Below are 14,127 nucleotides of genomic sequence, written 5' to 3'. Positions count from 1 at the left end.
AAAAAGCAAATAAACCAGAAAGAATGACCGTGGGACTCCGGGTTCCTAATAGACCCTATGGAAATGCGGGTTTAAAAAGTCGAACCCTCTGGCGGCTGAGACAGCTTCTTATGCTGGGGCAGAGCCATGTATCTGAGTACAAGTTAGTGCGACATAACTTCAAAACCTAAAGCAGAGAAGAGGACCAACCGGCGAAGGTCAATCAGGACGGTCTCCATGGTAAATTCGCGCTTCCACTGAGCAAGGCAAGGGAGCTTTGTCGGGTCAACCTAAGATATCCAGTCATCTTAGCAATTGTGTCTCCACGCTTTTGGCACTTAATCCCTTCCTACCTTTCCACTTCGCTGGTCGACACAGGGAACATTGACTTGCGAGATGAATTGAATCGTGGGGGGCTTGTCCGGGTATTCGGGTCCGCAGTGGATGTTAACGCTGTATATCCGGTTCTCATGAACGCTCTGATCCAGTCTAGTGTTAGTGGTTGCAGGCACGCGACGGTAAGCAAAGTAGTGGGGTGAACCAACGTGAGGAGGACCGAGGATTGTTCCATTCCAGTTGCTCATCATCATATCCTCTCCATCCGCAAGACCGTAAGAGCAAGCCTCTGTAATAGTTGAGAACAAAATAAGTTAGTGTTTGTGCTTCGAGGTTCCCGGAATCAATGGAGGTGTCCAACCTGCACCCTGACCCTTCTCTCCTTTCTCAAGCTCCTCAAGGAGCCTGAAGTTTCTAGGCACAGTCGCAGACATGGCGGAAATATTTATCAAAACAGACTGGACAGGAGAGAGGAACCGTAGGGGGGGAATTCGTGATGAACGAAGAGGGGCATTATCCTGCCGCCCATTCACGGCTAGATGACGAGGAATCACGTGCGATAGTCTTATCGGAATTGCTTGGCACTTTTGGAGATGCCACGGGGATTTGTTGACCTGCGTTTCGATTCCCATTGACCTTTCGAAGTGACAAGCACGATCGGATCGTGAAGCTTGGAAGGTAGAGAAGTCTGGAATATTATCGACTCATACTATTTGTAACAACCAGCCGAGGTGCCGTGCCCAAGAGCTCCCTGTTCCTTTGACACGGGGAGCGGTCACTAGGAATATTGGTGTCGGCCATGCGTTGATGCAGCTTTCTGATTGGAGATGTCTTCCCAATTCTTGCAGACGGAGCTTGCGAACCTCGTCCAAGAGTCTAGACGAAAGAATTCTGACCTGCGAAGTGTTGGTCTTACCTTCCCCGGATGTTCCCCTTGAATAGCATGGCTAACTGAACTAAATCCAGGCAGCAGAGCAATCACTCAATGAGTTGAAAGCGCTGCCCTCGACATCCGAGGCGCAAATAGCAGCAGGTATGATCCCATGCTGTACATGTCGATTACTGAAAATAGCTAAATTATGAAATAGATCTTATTCGTAAGCCGACCTTTGTTGAGCCATTCGTCATTGCATGTCATACTCGGCACGCAAAGCTTGCTGGAATTGGCGTGATCTGCCTTCAAAGGTTGATTGCATCGCGTGCATTGCCATCACATCGTTTGAAGGATGTGCTTGCAGGCCTACGGGAAACGACGAACTTGAGTAAGCAACAAACAGCATCCAACCATGAGGCGAGAGTTACTGACGCCAGGCAGGTCTTGATATTCAACTCAAGATTCTTCAATCTTTGCCTTCTCTGCTGCAATTTTACTCCAATGAGCTCAGCGGAGATCTTCTCGCAAATACTCTGGAAATATGCGCAACTCTACAGGCAAGCAAACAGATCGCGGTCAGCAGTACTGCCGCTGCTACGCTTCAACAGCTAGTTGTGTCGACTTTCGAGAGAGTCGCTACCGAGGACAAGCTGCCTACTGATGGCAAAGTTACAAAGACTGTGAAAGTTGACGGCCAGTTTGTAGAAATAGGGCAGTTTTCATATGATGCTCTACAGGTTAGTCCGTGTCTATTTTATTGCCGCACCTCCTTACTGACTGCATTCATAAGGTTTTGGATGATCTTTGTCGCCTCATTGATGGCGAACAATTACAGTTTCTTCGCACGAGGACCCTTTCACCTCCTTTCGTTCTCGAGCTTATTGAGAGCATCATTCTTAACAGTGGACGTCTTTTCGTAGGACACCCGGAGCTGTCTCAAGTATTACGGGTTCGCTTGGTGCCATTAATTGTTCGATGCCTGTCTGAGAGAACTACATTTCCCCAGACAGTCCGAGTTACTAGGATTCTTCTTGTCCTTCTCAAGCGCCATATGTCCCTCTTAACCGCCGAATGCGAGATGGTTCTTGGCCTGCTGACTCATTTGCTTGAACCGGATGGTACTGCACCATGGAAGCGAGTTTTGTGCATGGAATTATTCCGAGGCCTTTATTCCGAACCGGGCGTCGTTCGGCAGATTTACTCGCTTTATGATGCAGAAGAAGGAAGAAAGAATATTCTCAGGGATCACATGGCCTCCTTTGTGCGGCTGGCTTCTGAAAAACCCTCGTTGATTGGCGTCAGCAATCAATCAACAATCCCGCTGCGTGCCGATCATTCACGATCCGTGACAGAGGATCAAATAGCTCTCGAGACTGGCGGTGTCGCAGGTGTCATTGGTACATCAGTTCCTCAGAACGAGCTGAAGGTCCCAGGGATCAGCACTCAGTGGAGTGTCGTCCGAACGCCTTACATTGAGCTACTGGATAAGACGGAGCCATCGTTGCCTCCAGACACTTACATTTATAGTCTTGTTCTGAACTGCATTAGCGCTTTTGCCGAGGGGCTTGCAAAGTTCATCCTCCCGCTCACGGTCCCAGATCTTAAGCAAAAACGGAAAAACAGACTGGCCAATACTCCTGACCAGGGGCCTGATTCAGCTAGATCTTCTCAGGACCTTCAATCCACAGATGCGATGAGAACACAGGCGGCTTTCTCATTCAGAAAGTCCTCGGTACCAATAAATCCCTTGGAACTGCAGTCTCACATCCAGTTTTCTGCTATCAAAATATGCGCGGGTATCATTGAAAATTGTTGGCCTGCTGTACTAGCAGCATGCTCCACCTTTTTGCACGCCTCCCTTGACGATGAATTTTACCACAACCTGGTTCGGGCATTTCAAAAATTGGCCCATGTCGCAGGCTTGCTTAGGCTATCAGTGCCTCGAGACGCTTTTCTCACAACACTCGGCAAAGCAGCCATGCCTGCAAGCACTGGAAGTTCTAAAGCACAGACCTCTGGAGCACCGGCCGGCCCATCACAGGCCCATGATGATTTTCAGAAAAAGCGAAAAAGCACCGATCTCTCACGAACCAATTCATTGCCGGTGGACTCGACTACTTCATCGATCGGAGATGGCACCCATGTGTCTCTCAGCACCAGAAATCTTCTTTGTCTCCGAGCTCTTATCAATCTTGGCATTGCACTGGGACCAACCTTGGACCAGCCAGCCTGGTCCATTTTGCTGGAGACACTGCAGTATACCGGTCTGGTCATTGGAATATCGTCGAGTGCAATGGTCAAATCAGCCAGTGGCGCGGCAGAAGTTCCAGGCACTTCAGGGAATGATGTTCCCACTGCGAACCTTGGCTCAGAAGTAATCGCCGTACAGGCTGCATCTTCTAAACTGTTTGAAAGTACCAGTGACTATCCTAATGATTCGTTCCAGGACATTCTTCTTGCCCTCCTAGGCCTCTCATCATTCACAGAACAGCGAGACGGACAAGAAGAGGTTCAGCAGGTATCTGAGGCGCCCCGATCGCCACAGCCATCCCGGCAAACTGGACGCATGCATCAAAATGCCCGGCGTGTGTCACACACTGTGGGGAAATCAAGGATGCAAGATGAGGAACTCAAATTCGTGCTAGACAAAGGGAATGAAATGGCTAGAGCAAATCTTGAGAGACTCTCGTCATTGGATGCAGCAGATAGTAACGCCTGGCAACTACTGACACGAAGTCTCATCTCAATCTCCGCGAACATCGCAATTAGCCCAAATCTCCGCCTGCAGGCCAGTGGGATTTTGAACTCACTGGTTTTTCTGACGATGAAACCAAGGGATGGCGATGAAGAGGAGACACAGAATAAGGTACAAACACGGAACCTTCAAACCCTCAAGGACCAAGTCATTTCTCTGTATGCATCAGATCTGGTATCTTCCAAGTCGCTTCCAATCACAGTGGTTGAGATTCACGAGCAGAGCTTAGAAGTGCTTCAAAATATTCTCGAGCAGTATGCAGAAACATTCCAAGATGGATGGAATCTTGCATTCGACCTGATATCCGGTGTCTTTCAAGGTGTCGCAAAGGTGGAATGTAGCGATCAACTATCTTTACCAACCGAGCGCAGATCATCCGGCCTACCAGCCGGGCCAAGGTTAGTTCGTGCTGCGTACAAGTCATTACATCTTGTCGCATCCGACTTCCTCTCCTTGTTGCCTGCGGCTTGTCTGCTGAGCCTGGTAGATTCGCTCTCGAGCTTTGCTTCTCAAACACAGGATTTCAACATTTCTCTTACAACTACATCATTTTTCTGGACCGTGTCAGATTTCCTCCAGGGACAAATTGAAGAATTCTCCATTGAGAGTCATGTTGATGCTTCTGTCAGTGAAGAAGCTTTGGGTGATCTTGCCCAATCTAAGGACTTGTCTGTCTCGAGGAATTCGCTCTGGCTCCTGCTGCTGCTTCGCAATGTGGATGTTACCACGGATACCAGATCAGAAATTCGGAACAGTGCGATTCATACCCTTCTCAGAATTTTTGATGCCTACGGGCAGCAGCTTTCCCCTAAAGCATGGCGGTTATGTCTTAACAGGGTACTCTTTTTGATGGTGGAGCAAATTGAAAGCACTCTCAACGAGCTGAAGGCCGTGAAAAATGATCTCAAGTCCTGGGTGGATACCACAGTCGTGATGATCAATGGAGTCGCTAATCTGATCACGACTTTCTTTGAAACCATTGTGAGCGATGAGAAGTTCGACCAGTCGTGGACACGACTTCTGAAGTACCTGCAAGCCTTGGTCGAGATGCAACTCCTTGAATTCAGTGAAGCCACATTTGCTAGTATTTCAGCTATCCTCATCCGAGTGCAATCTTCCACTGGGCTGAGCAAGAATGCACTTCGGTGTGCTTGGGATCTGTGGACCAATGGACACCCTGCTGGTGACGAAGCCAAGCTCGACGTGGATCGGCCTAATCAAGATGCTGCGGTGGCTTACATCCAAACCTTCCAACAAGTGTATCGTCTATACAAGGATGATTTGACACCAGAACATATCGAAAAGGTCCTGAACCACCTGCGACTGCTCGTGTGGAACTCGGTATCCCCGGCCTATTCTCCAGATATTGATCGACCTTCCACTGTCCAAGCGATGGTGATTGACTGCATCAAAACTCTTTGTTTGGAGAAAGAAGAATCCCAGGCTGCAATCCTTTTGTGTCTTGCCGACCTCTCTGCTTCGGCATTAGCCCAAGGGAGCGCGGACAGCGACTCTAGAAGACCTACATTCGTGGCATTTTCGAAAAACATCATAGACCTCATTAGCTGGTACATCTCTGAGCTTGGTATTAAGCAAGACATTTTCACCAATGGTACTTTGGCAACTACCCTCGAACGTCTCAATGGGCCAATCGGACAGAAGTATACCTGGCAAGGAAAAGACCGCCAGCCTTACCTGTGGCAGAAGGCCTCAACCGTGTCTTTGAACGTACTGCAAGTCGCAGTCCCTTATGTGGAAAAGCAGTACACCGATGCCAACACTGCAGAGATAACTCGCTTCTGGCAATGCGTCGTAGATGCTACGCACGGCATCGTCTCTGCACGGGGTTTCCAAGCCCAGCAGCTACCAAACGCCCGCATCCAAACCGACGAAGCATTTGACATCGCCTCATTCATCCGCCTGAAGACACTGGTTCTACCTTCGCTCGGAGCATCAGCCATCGCAAGCTCAGTCCGCCGGGACTTCGCTTACGCTCTCTTCAGTTCATCCTTCATCTACCCACCTCAACGACTCGATCTTCCGGCCACTTCCATCGAAAAGAACCCTCTTCAGGACTTCTACAAAGTCCGATCAGGCCGTACTTATGACCCTCCACCGACCCTGCGTCCGAAAATGGCCTACGCGCTTATGGACACTCTCTTCGAGCTTGCTACAAATGCAGATGCCGATGATGCATCGATACTATCCCCGCAGACTCTGCTCGCACAATCAGTTTCTCCTTACCTCCTTCTTCGCTGCGCCATGTCGCTGAAAGCCTATATCGCCGATCAGCCTCTGCGCGGCTTGATGCCTCAACCTACGCCTGCACGCAAGGCTCTGCTTCATCTTCTTGTCAACATGGTGCAGCTTCAAAGCAACCCGTCCGCTATTCCGGATCCACCGGTCCTGAAAACCGTCTCGGCGACGACTAGCTCGAAAGATGTCATCTCGCGTCACCATCGCAAGCATCTTGAATGGCTGTACCCGCTCATCGTCAAGGCAGTCCAGGTGGCCGGTAAAGAACGCGATGATGGACAGGTGCTCCAGACCCTTGGGCAGGCGCTGAAGGAGACTGGTCATTTCGAATAAAGGACCGCTAGCGCAAACATCGGCTAGTACGCTGCCTACTAGGCTGAATTATTTCATAGACATATGCTTCACATGTGTGTATCTATTCATTGTTCTATGTATCTTAAACCATCTCTCCATCAAGACGTCATGGAGAAAAGGAGATTATCCAGCAATTGCATTACATATTGCGACCAGGCTGAAACGTTCACATTGGAATAGAGCAGACAACAAAGACAAGAACGGTAAACTACAGTGATATCGTAACAAGACCGTGATAAAATTGATTGGGGACAAGACGAATATAGGAAGTGGGATGAGATCAAGGAGTTCGGTGGGTATAGAAGAGCTAGACGAAAACAATCAAATTATGCCGCCGGTGCCGAGACTGACGGGGTAGTATTCTGTTGCTGCTGCTCTCGCTGCAGATGAGGGCTTGGCACTTCACGTCCTGGGCCAGCGGTCGCAGAACCCGGAGGCAGGATAGCCTGTTGTTGCTGGAGGAGAACCTGCTGTTGAATTGCCTGCTGTTGGGCGATCTGCGGTGTCGCGGCAATCTCGGGTGCTTGTCGGTAGAGAGCGATCTCAGATTGCTTGAAGTAACGGCGGGCATCTATAGTAAAAGTTAGTGACGGCCAGTAATGCATCGCGAGACCATCAGAAGTGCTTATTCCCATGCCGGATTCCAAATCAAGTTTAGCGTGGGGGTGGGCAAGCCGGAAATCAGGAAACGCAGTGGGAGTTACTAGCCGGCCCGATCATTTCGATTTCAAAGACCGTCGGCTATGTAAGATACCCAGCCCACATATTCCACGGACTCCACGGAATACCCGTCATTGGCCATTATGATTGGGATCTCCACGAATAGGAGGCAATCTTGATATTGCGTCACTCACCTTCGTCAATCAGCACTAGACTGAGGTAGTATCTTGTCGAGTATTTCTTGTTCACGTCGCGGAAAGTTGGGGTCAAGTCGAATCCACCAAGGAATAGACGAATGGGAATTGTTTCACCTGCAGTCTGGTCAGCAAACCTGGATGATCTTGACAATCCGTTGAAGGATCGATAGGAAATCGCAAAAAATTCTCATATATTAGAGATATCGCGGGATAGAGACTAACCTCGAGAAGGCGAGCCATCCATGATCTGAGTGATTGTTAGCAACGGCGCGCAGGCTATGATCACGAGACCTCCTCAAAGCCAAGCTAGGCCAATGTACATACCTCGAAGCGGACCAACGTTTCACTCTCATTATATTGATTGGGAGGAGAACCAGTGGTTTCCCGACGAATGATCGACAATTCCATATGCTTTATCTTGAGTCGCACAAGCAAGAAATAGATGCGGCCGACGATCACGTCCTTGAGGTGGTATTTGGACTTGGAGTATTCGAACTCAATATGAAGACAGTCTTCGATACCGACGTCCATCTTGATCGCGCTGTTGGTCTCTGGTGGCATGCGGTACGAATAAACCCAGAGATCCTTCTCACGGATGACGTCGGCCATCCGCCGCGAGACGGTCACCCGCACGAAGTAACGCAGCTTTACATTGATACCATTGTAGGACTCATATTGCTTCTCGACGTTTTTGAAGTTGAAAGGGAAGGTTTGGGGGTGAAGCAGCTCGCCTGGTGCAGCAAGCTCTTGGACCAGTGATAGGAATTCGTAGTGGTTGCCTCGATCGTAGAACATTTCTGAAGGGGACACAAATAGCTTGATCAGCCTTCTGGTCCGGGGTCTGGCAGGGTGAATGCCATGATAACATACCAATTGTGCCAATGAATTGTACCTTGATTCCTGTATGCTCCAATCGCTTGCCATCCTTGGGTCTGATCGTCACCGCACCCTTGACGGACTCCCCATCCATGTACAGGGGAACCCGCTCACGGCGGCCCTTGTCGAGCTTGACATCTACTGTCTGGCGATCATCGAGGTCGTCTAGGACGACATCGATATCGACCGGGGTGGAGAAAAAGAGAGAGGCCATCGTGTGTGAGTTAAAAGGTGCTTGGAGAAGGCGCGCGGAGATCCAGAACGTGGCCTCGTTGCTTAGTAAGACCCCGCAGGCAGCTAACTAACTACTCCAACCAAAACACACAACAACCTGTTGTATTCTTGCTATTTATTTGTATAGCTTAATGATTCAAATACTGAATCTATCAAAGCCATAAGAATGGCTTGTCATTGACTGTCTTCGTATTGATCTCATTGTGTCCCTGAGTTGATTACTTGCTATGTGACTAGGTACGGACAGGTACGCCTTGCCCGCACTTATAGAGATAGATTCCAATTGCAATATGGAGTGTCAGCTAACCAGTGTAGAATCATTCGATATCTAAAAGGACCTTATCACTTCTAGTAATTCGAAGTTCCAGTTTAGCGCATGAGTCGGTCGTCGAATTCTTTCTTTTCTCATATGCATACTAGGGCCCTTAAGCACTGCCTTCTCTTTAATCGAAGGATTAGGCTGTCAGTGTAAACATGCTTAAGATACTAGAACTGGCAAGATATATGGTACTCTACGAGGTCATACTGATGTCATCTTTGATACCAGGTGCCCAGGTGGAGCCCATCTCCCCGTTAGATATGGCCTGTAGATTACATCAAGCAAAGACACTGGTCATAAGCAATCAGCTCCTTCAAGGTGTTGCGCGGGTTCGCATTCATGTCAAATATTGTCATTGAAAATAGGTTTTTCGAAGCCCGATTCTAACATTTAAACATCGGATTTTGTTTCCCGAAATATTGTTTCAAGGATCGTGGCCAATCATGCTTCTTGCATGCTAGTTGTTGGTTGATTTAAACCCCACAGGATTTCCCCGGACTTTTACTCGGCCTTGCGACCTAGAGGAATTGAGTACAGCAATGCCCTCATGCGCCTGGACCAGTTTGAGCCGGTCTTAAGCCAAGTCGGTAAGTTGAGATCGGCCCCGTTTCTGTCCACATCCCTGTTTCATCGTTGCCGTATCTGCTATCCGAGAACCGGGCCGTTTTGTTTGGGCTGTTTTTCTTTCTCCCTCCGATTTTTCATGCTCGCTTATCCCGTCGCTTGGCACTGAAAGGTGCCTTGAGACAGAGCGTGGGGGCAAATTTCCAGCAGATGCAGTGTCTCCCAGTCCACAGATATCAGTTAATTTCCAGATCAAAACAGAGGAGCCTACACTACTTCATATTGCGGCAGGAAGTATATGATGTACTATATGACATACTTCGTAGCTCGTAGGGAGATTCATTCTCCAAAAAATAGGATGCAAATGTAGCCAAACTGGCGGTGTCACTAGTGTGGGGGTACTTTACAGCGTAACTTACATACAGTGACATCATCCGAAACGTCGGAAGTGCAGAGCCTCGTACAAATACCGTTGAGCCAGGTCAATTGATTCAGACTTGTCATACATAACACTGTTAGTACCTACACTATTCAGAATCTTCAAAAAGTAACAAGATGCCAGGTTGAATGGACAATACTGAGTTCGTACTTCTGTCGATCGATCTCCCGACTCCACGGAGACTCATCCCACTTCTCCACTCGGGTAATGACTATTCTTCACATCCCTCCAATCACAGCCAAACACGGCTCCCCCACTCGGCTTCTGGTTTCTTCTTTCCCCCGACTCCACCGTCATACTTAAAAAAGTAGGGGAGATCTCCCTGTCGCGCGACTCCCGTTTCCCCTTTCTTGCTACATAGTCAGACCATTTGCGCAAATTTCAATACTTCGCCCAAAAAACCACTGCTCACATTCCTACTTACTAGAAAAAAGTCCACACGTCAGTTCCGTGGATCTCCGCCTTACATCCGTCATCCACTCGCCTCCGGTCCATCTTGCAATCGCAGAAGGACGTTATCTCCCCCATAAACCGCTCAATTCCTCCCGCATTCCAACATCATGCTCTCCGCCGGTCAGCCACCGGTCACACCTGCCCTCGGAAACTCGCCGTCCAGTGTATCCGTGACGAAGGCGCACATCATGCCTGATCTGGAGCCCAACGGCACCTCAACACACGCCGCAATGCGTCTTCAATCAAATCAGCGTTCCCCAACCCAGCATATCTGGGTAGTAACTGGTCCCGCTGGCTGTGGTAAAAGCACCGTTGGCCAAGCCATTCGCCAGGAACTGAACCTACCTTTCTTAGAAGGCGACGATGTACGTGGGAACACTCTTATGGCTGTCAAAAAAGACAACATTCCCAATAAATACAACCCAAAATATAGGGACAACAATGAATGAAAGCTAACGCGAATCCCCGCAGTACCACCCCAAAGCCAACAAGGACAAGATGGGCAACGGCACCCCTCTTACAGATGCGGACCGTTGGGACTGGCTCATCTCACTCCGCCAGGCAGCCATCGATGCCCTCTCACCCTCCGAGTCCAATAACTTCCACCCGCCCGCCGGTGTGGTTGTCGCTTGCTCTGCTTTGAAGCGGAAATACCGCGATGTGATGCGTGTCGCCGCGTACGGCTCGCCTTCTGTGCAAATCCACTTCGTCTATCTCAAGCTCACAGAGGCTGTTCTTATGCAGCGTGTCAGCCAACGCAAGTCCCACTACATGAAGAGCGACATGGTTCAATCGCAGTTAGCTGCTTTGGAGGAGCCGCAGGGCGAGTGGGATGCCATCACGATTAATGTGGAGGGATCACAGGAGCAGGTGCAGCAGAATGTGCTGGAGGCCGTTACTGACAAGCTCAAGGAGTATTCTTGAAGGATATTAGGACTTTTGTGGGAGTTTTTGCATAAGGAATCTGGCTTGTGGACTGCCTTCTTCTCCACTTGGTGTTTCATGGGAGTTTGTGTGTTTTTTTTTCTTCTTATACTCGCATTGTCGTTTCGGGCGTGACGTTCTTATTGGCCTTGCCTTACATGGCTTTTGATACCCTATATCGGGGCGCATGGCATAGCAATGTCTATATTATATAGACTAAATCTACTGGCATCGTTATTTGTTGACTATATATTTGTTGACCATAGATCTTATCTCTAAAATCCATTCGTTAGGATATCTTACCCCAGATTCTCAATCTAGATATCCGTATGAGCCAACAACTCCAACGACATTTCCATCAACATCCTTCGGGCCAGCGGTCATTGCTAGCAATAAAGATCTTTCAATCGACTTTAGGTTTCCTGACGGATACATTGGGTTCAGGCGTGGAGCCACCCTTTGGCCAGGAAATAGGTCGATTATTTACCCCTTTGAGCATGTTGCAAAAGCCCATGGTATCGGACGATGACATTTCGCTTTCATGACGTACGAGCACAAAGTCAGAATGACGATGTAATTCCAAGACTGTGGATTCGGCGCATGGAATCAAAACCCCGGGGCTTAGCATTGTGGTTTTCACGAAAATGCAGGGCTCAACTTGTTGGCCATGGACAGGATTCTGCCTTTCATGTCGAAGCTGCAGCATGTGCAGACTTGCCTTCTTTACGTTGACCATGGACCGAAGACTTATGTTCCAGAAGATATTGCTGAATGGGCCCAAAGGTGCCGGCCGATATATCCATACTTCAAATAGCAGCAGTATCTCGAAAATAAACCTTAAGCGTTAGCAAGTTTTGACTTGTATGTCTTTTGTGTAAACTGGTCTTGATAAGGATAACATCCATTGGTGAGGGGAAGGAGTGGGGGATCTAGACCATCTTCAGAAAGGGTTGTCTGATTTAAGATACACAAATATCAAACTCCCCATTCGCTAACCGAATGACCGATGCTAACCTTTCAACCCAGATGACATAATTCCAAGCTGATTGCAAAAAGTGAATTGTACTCCGCGGCGATGCGGGGAAGATCACGTGGCTATCGTCGGTTACCGTCGGCGAAGAGTGAAGTCAGTCTACAGATAAAGAACATTCTTCCTTAATTTCTTCAATCAAATACAAATGCATAACCTGGCCTCTTCCCTCGTTAGGTGACCAGGTATCATGAACATCTTGCGACGTGGGGGTAGTATCCCTCGTATTCTGCACACCTGTCAACCCCAGAGTGTTCTCCGCATTCGAAGCCCCATCACGTCCGTGCTGAGCCGGGGATTCCACGCAGGGCCTGCGTTATGGGGAATCAAGTCACAGATCTTAAAAGATGTCGGTGAAGGTAAGCAAATGCTTTGCTCAGCTGTAACACAGGTCAATTGGTCTCTAATCTCAGAATAAGGCATCACTGAGGTCCAGATCATTCAGTGGTACGTCGAAGAAGGGGCGCACATTGAGGAATGGAAGCCTTTATGTCAGTACCAATCTGACAAGGCAGTGGATGATGTGAGTACTTCTGACTCTAAATACTCCTACTGCAGATAACTGAGCAATATAGATCACATCGCGGTACGAGGGCGTGATCAAGAAGCTCCATTTCGAGGCCGATGACACTGTTCCAACGGGGCGAGTAAGTTGATCTCATGGTCTTCCTTATCGTTTCATCTGATTAACTCTTTTATGCAGGCCTTGTGTGATATTGAGGTTGTAGATGGAAAATACCATGATGACAACCCACCACATGAATCACAAGTAGCTCCAGAGCCAGCTGCGCCAATTCCCGAATCGCAGATAGTGGCCGCAACTCAAGCTGCCGAAGGCTCTACAGTACCTCATTTCTCCCCTCCATCTTCCGAAGCCATCCCCGAGATACCCAAATCGAAGCATGCATCTCTTGCAACCCCTGCTGTGCGCGGACTACTTAAGACCCACAGTGTCGACATCCTAGACATCACCGGCACAGGAAAAGAGGGGAGGGTCATGAAAGAAGACGTCCTAAAATTCGTTGAAACGCGAGATTCTCCAACAGCATCTCTCGGCCCACCACAATTTTCTACTATACCAGACACCAAGCAGTCCGAATCCGAGGTCAAATTGACGCCAATTCAATCGGCTATGTTCAAAACAATGACCAAATCCCTCAACACCCCACACCTACTCTTTGCCGACGAGCTAACAGTCGGCAATATCTCTGCAATCCGAAAAAAGCTTGCCAGCGATTCTCGGGATCCTAAGAAAATCACTCTCCTCCCGTTCATTGTCAAGGCCGTCTCACTCGCCCTGAACGAATATCCCATCCTCAATGCAAGGGTAGATGTCAGCACACCAGAGAAACCGAAATTGATTATGCGAGCAAAGCACAATATCGGTATTGCTATGGACACACCTACAGGTCTCGTCGTCCCCAATATCAAGGATGTGGCAAGTCGATCCATCATTGATATCGCAGCCGAGATCTCAAGACTCAGTACACTCGGCAAGGCTGGAAAATTGACATCTGCTGATCTGGACGGCGGCACCATTACCGTCTCAAATATCGGCAACATTGGTGGCACATACGTTGCGCCTGTGATTGTGCCAACGGAGGTTGCTATTCTTGGTGTTGGACGGACGAGGACACTGCCTGTTTTCGATGAGGCGGGGCAGGTCACCAAGGGCGAGCTAGTAAATTTCAGCTGGAGTGCTGATCACCGTGTCATTGATGGAGCGACTATGGCACGTATGGGTAACCGTGTGAGAGAGTTGATCGAATCGCCCGAGTTGATGCTGCTCAATCTCAGGTGAGTAGAGTACAGATAAACTCATCTATAATGAACAGCATGAATAGAATCGAAAGAGCTGTATGCCTTCAAATAGTCTT

General features: G+C 48.8%; 5 protein-coding genes across 5 annotated transcripts; 3 read left to right on the top strand and 2 right to left on the bottom strand.

Annotated features, from left to right (window-relative positions):
• Positions 1 to 71: 71 nt before the first annotated feature.
• N7484_011374 (E2 ubiquitin-conjugating protein MMS2) lies at positions 72 to 749 on the bottom strand (the record flags this gene model as incomplete). Its single annotated transcript, XM_057121761.1, has 4 exons — positions 72 to 132; positions 190 to 269; positions 333 to 604; positions 677 to 749. 4 exons carry the CDS (start codon positions 747 to 749, stop codon positions 72 to 74), a joined length of 486 nt encoding a protein of 161 aa, XP_056967515.1.
• Positions 750 to 1,142: 393 nt separating this feature from the next.
• On the top strand, positions 1,143 to 6,533 carry N7484_011373 (uncharacterized protein; the record flags this gene model as incomplete). Its single annotated transcript, XM_057121760.1, has 5 exons — positions 1,143 to 1,220; positions 1,282 to 1,348; positions 1,404 to 1,577; positions 1,631 to 1,926; positions 1,980 to 6,533. The coding sequence occupies 5 exons, from the start codon at positions 1,143 to 1,145 to the stop codon at positions 6,531 to 6,533; spliced, it is 5,169 nt and encodes a 1,722-aa protein (XP_056967514.1).
• A 347-nt stretch (positions 6,534 to 6,880) lies between these two features.
• On the bottom strand, positions 6,881 to 8,501 carry N7484_011372 (vacuolar protein sorting-associated protein 26; the record flags this gene model as incomplete). Its single annotated transcript, XM_057121759.1, has 5 exons — positions 6,881 to 7,125; positions 7,409 to 7,525; positions 7,634 to 7,658; positions 7,736 to 8,208; positions 8,282 to 8,501. The coding sequence occupies 5 exons, from the start codon at positions 8,499 to 8,501 to the stop codon at positions 6,881 to 6,883; spliced, it is 1,080 nt and encodes a 359-aa protein (XP_056967513.1).
• A 1,902-nt stretch (positions 8,502 to 10,403) lies between these two features.
• On the top strand, positions 10,404 to 11,220 carry N7484_011371 (gluconokinase; the record flags this gene model as incomplete). Its single annotated transcript, XM_057121758.1, has 2 exons — positions 10,404 to 10,661; positions 10,768 to 11,220. 2 exons carry the CDS (start codon positions 10,404 to 10,406, stop codon positions 11,218 to 11,220), a joined length of 711 nt encoding a protein of 236 aa, XP_056967512.1.
• Positions 11,221 to 12,440: 1,220 nt separating this feature from the next.
• N7484_011370 (uncharacterized protein) lies at positions 12,441 to 14,051 on the top strand (the record flags this gene model as incomplete). Its single annotated transcript, XM_057121757.1, has 4 exons — positions 12,441 to 12,609; positions 12,670 to 12,773; positions 12,826 to 12,897; positions 12,954 to 14,051. The coding sequence occupies 4 exons, from the start codon at positions 12,441 to 12,443 to the stop codon at positions 14,049 to 14,051; spliced, it is 1,443 nt and encodes a 480-aa protein (XP_056967511.1).
• Between the last annotated feature and the right edge of the window lie 76 nt (positions 14,052 to 14,127).

This window comes from Penicillium longicatenatum, assembly GCF_028827895.1.
Source record: "Penicillium longicatenatum strain IBT 33135 chromosome Unknown contig_7_segment0_segment0, whole genome shotgun sequence".
NCBI classification, from domain to species: Eukaryota; Fungi; Ascomycota; class Eurotiomycetes; order Eurotiales; family Aspergillaceae; genus Penicillium; species Penicillium longicatenatum.
The sequence above is the reverse complement of the archived record's forward strand: the minus strand, read 5'-3'. Positions and strand labels throughout refer to the sequence as shown.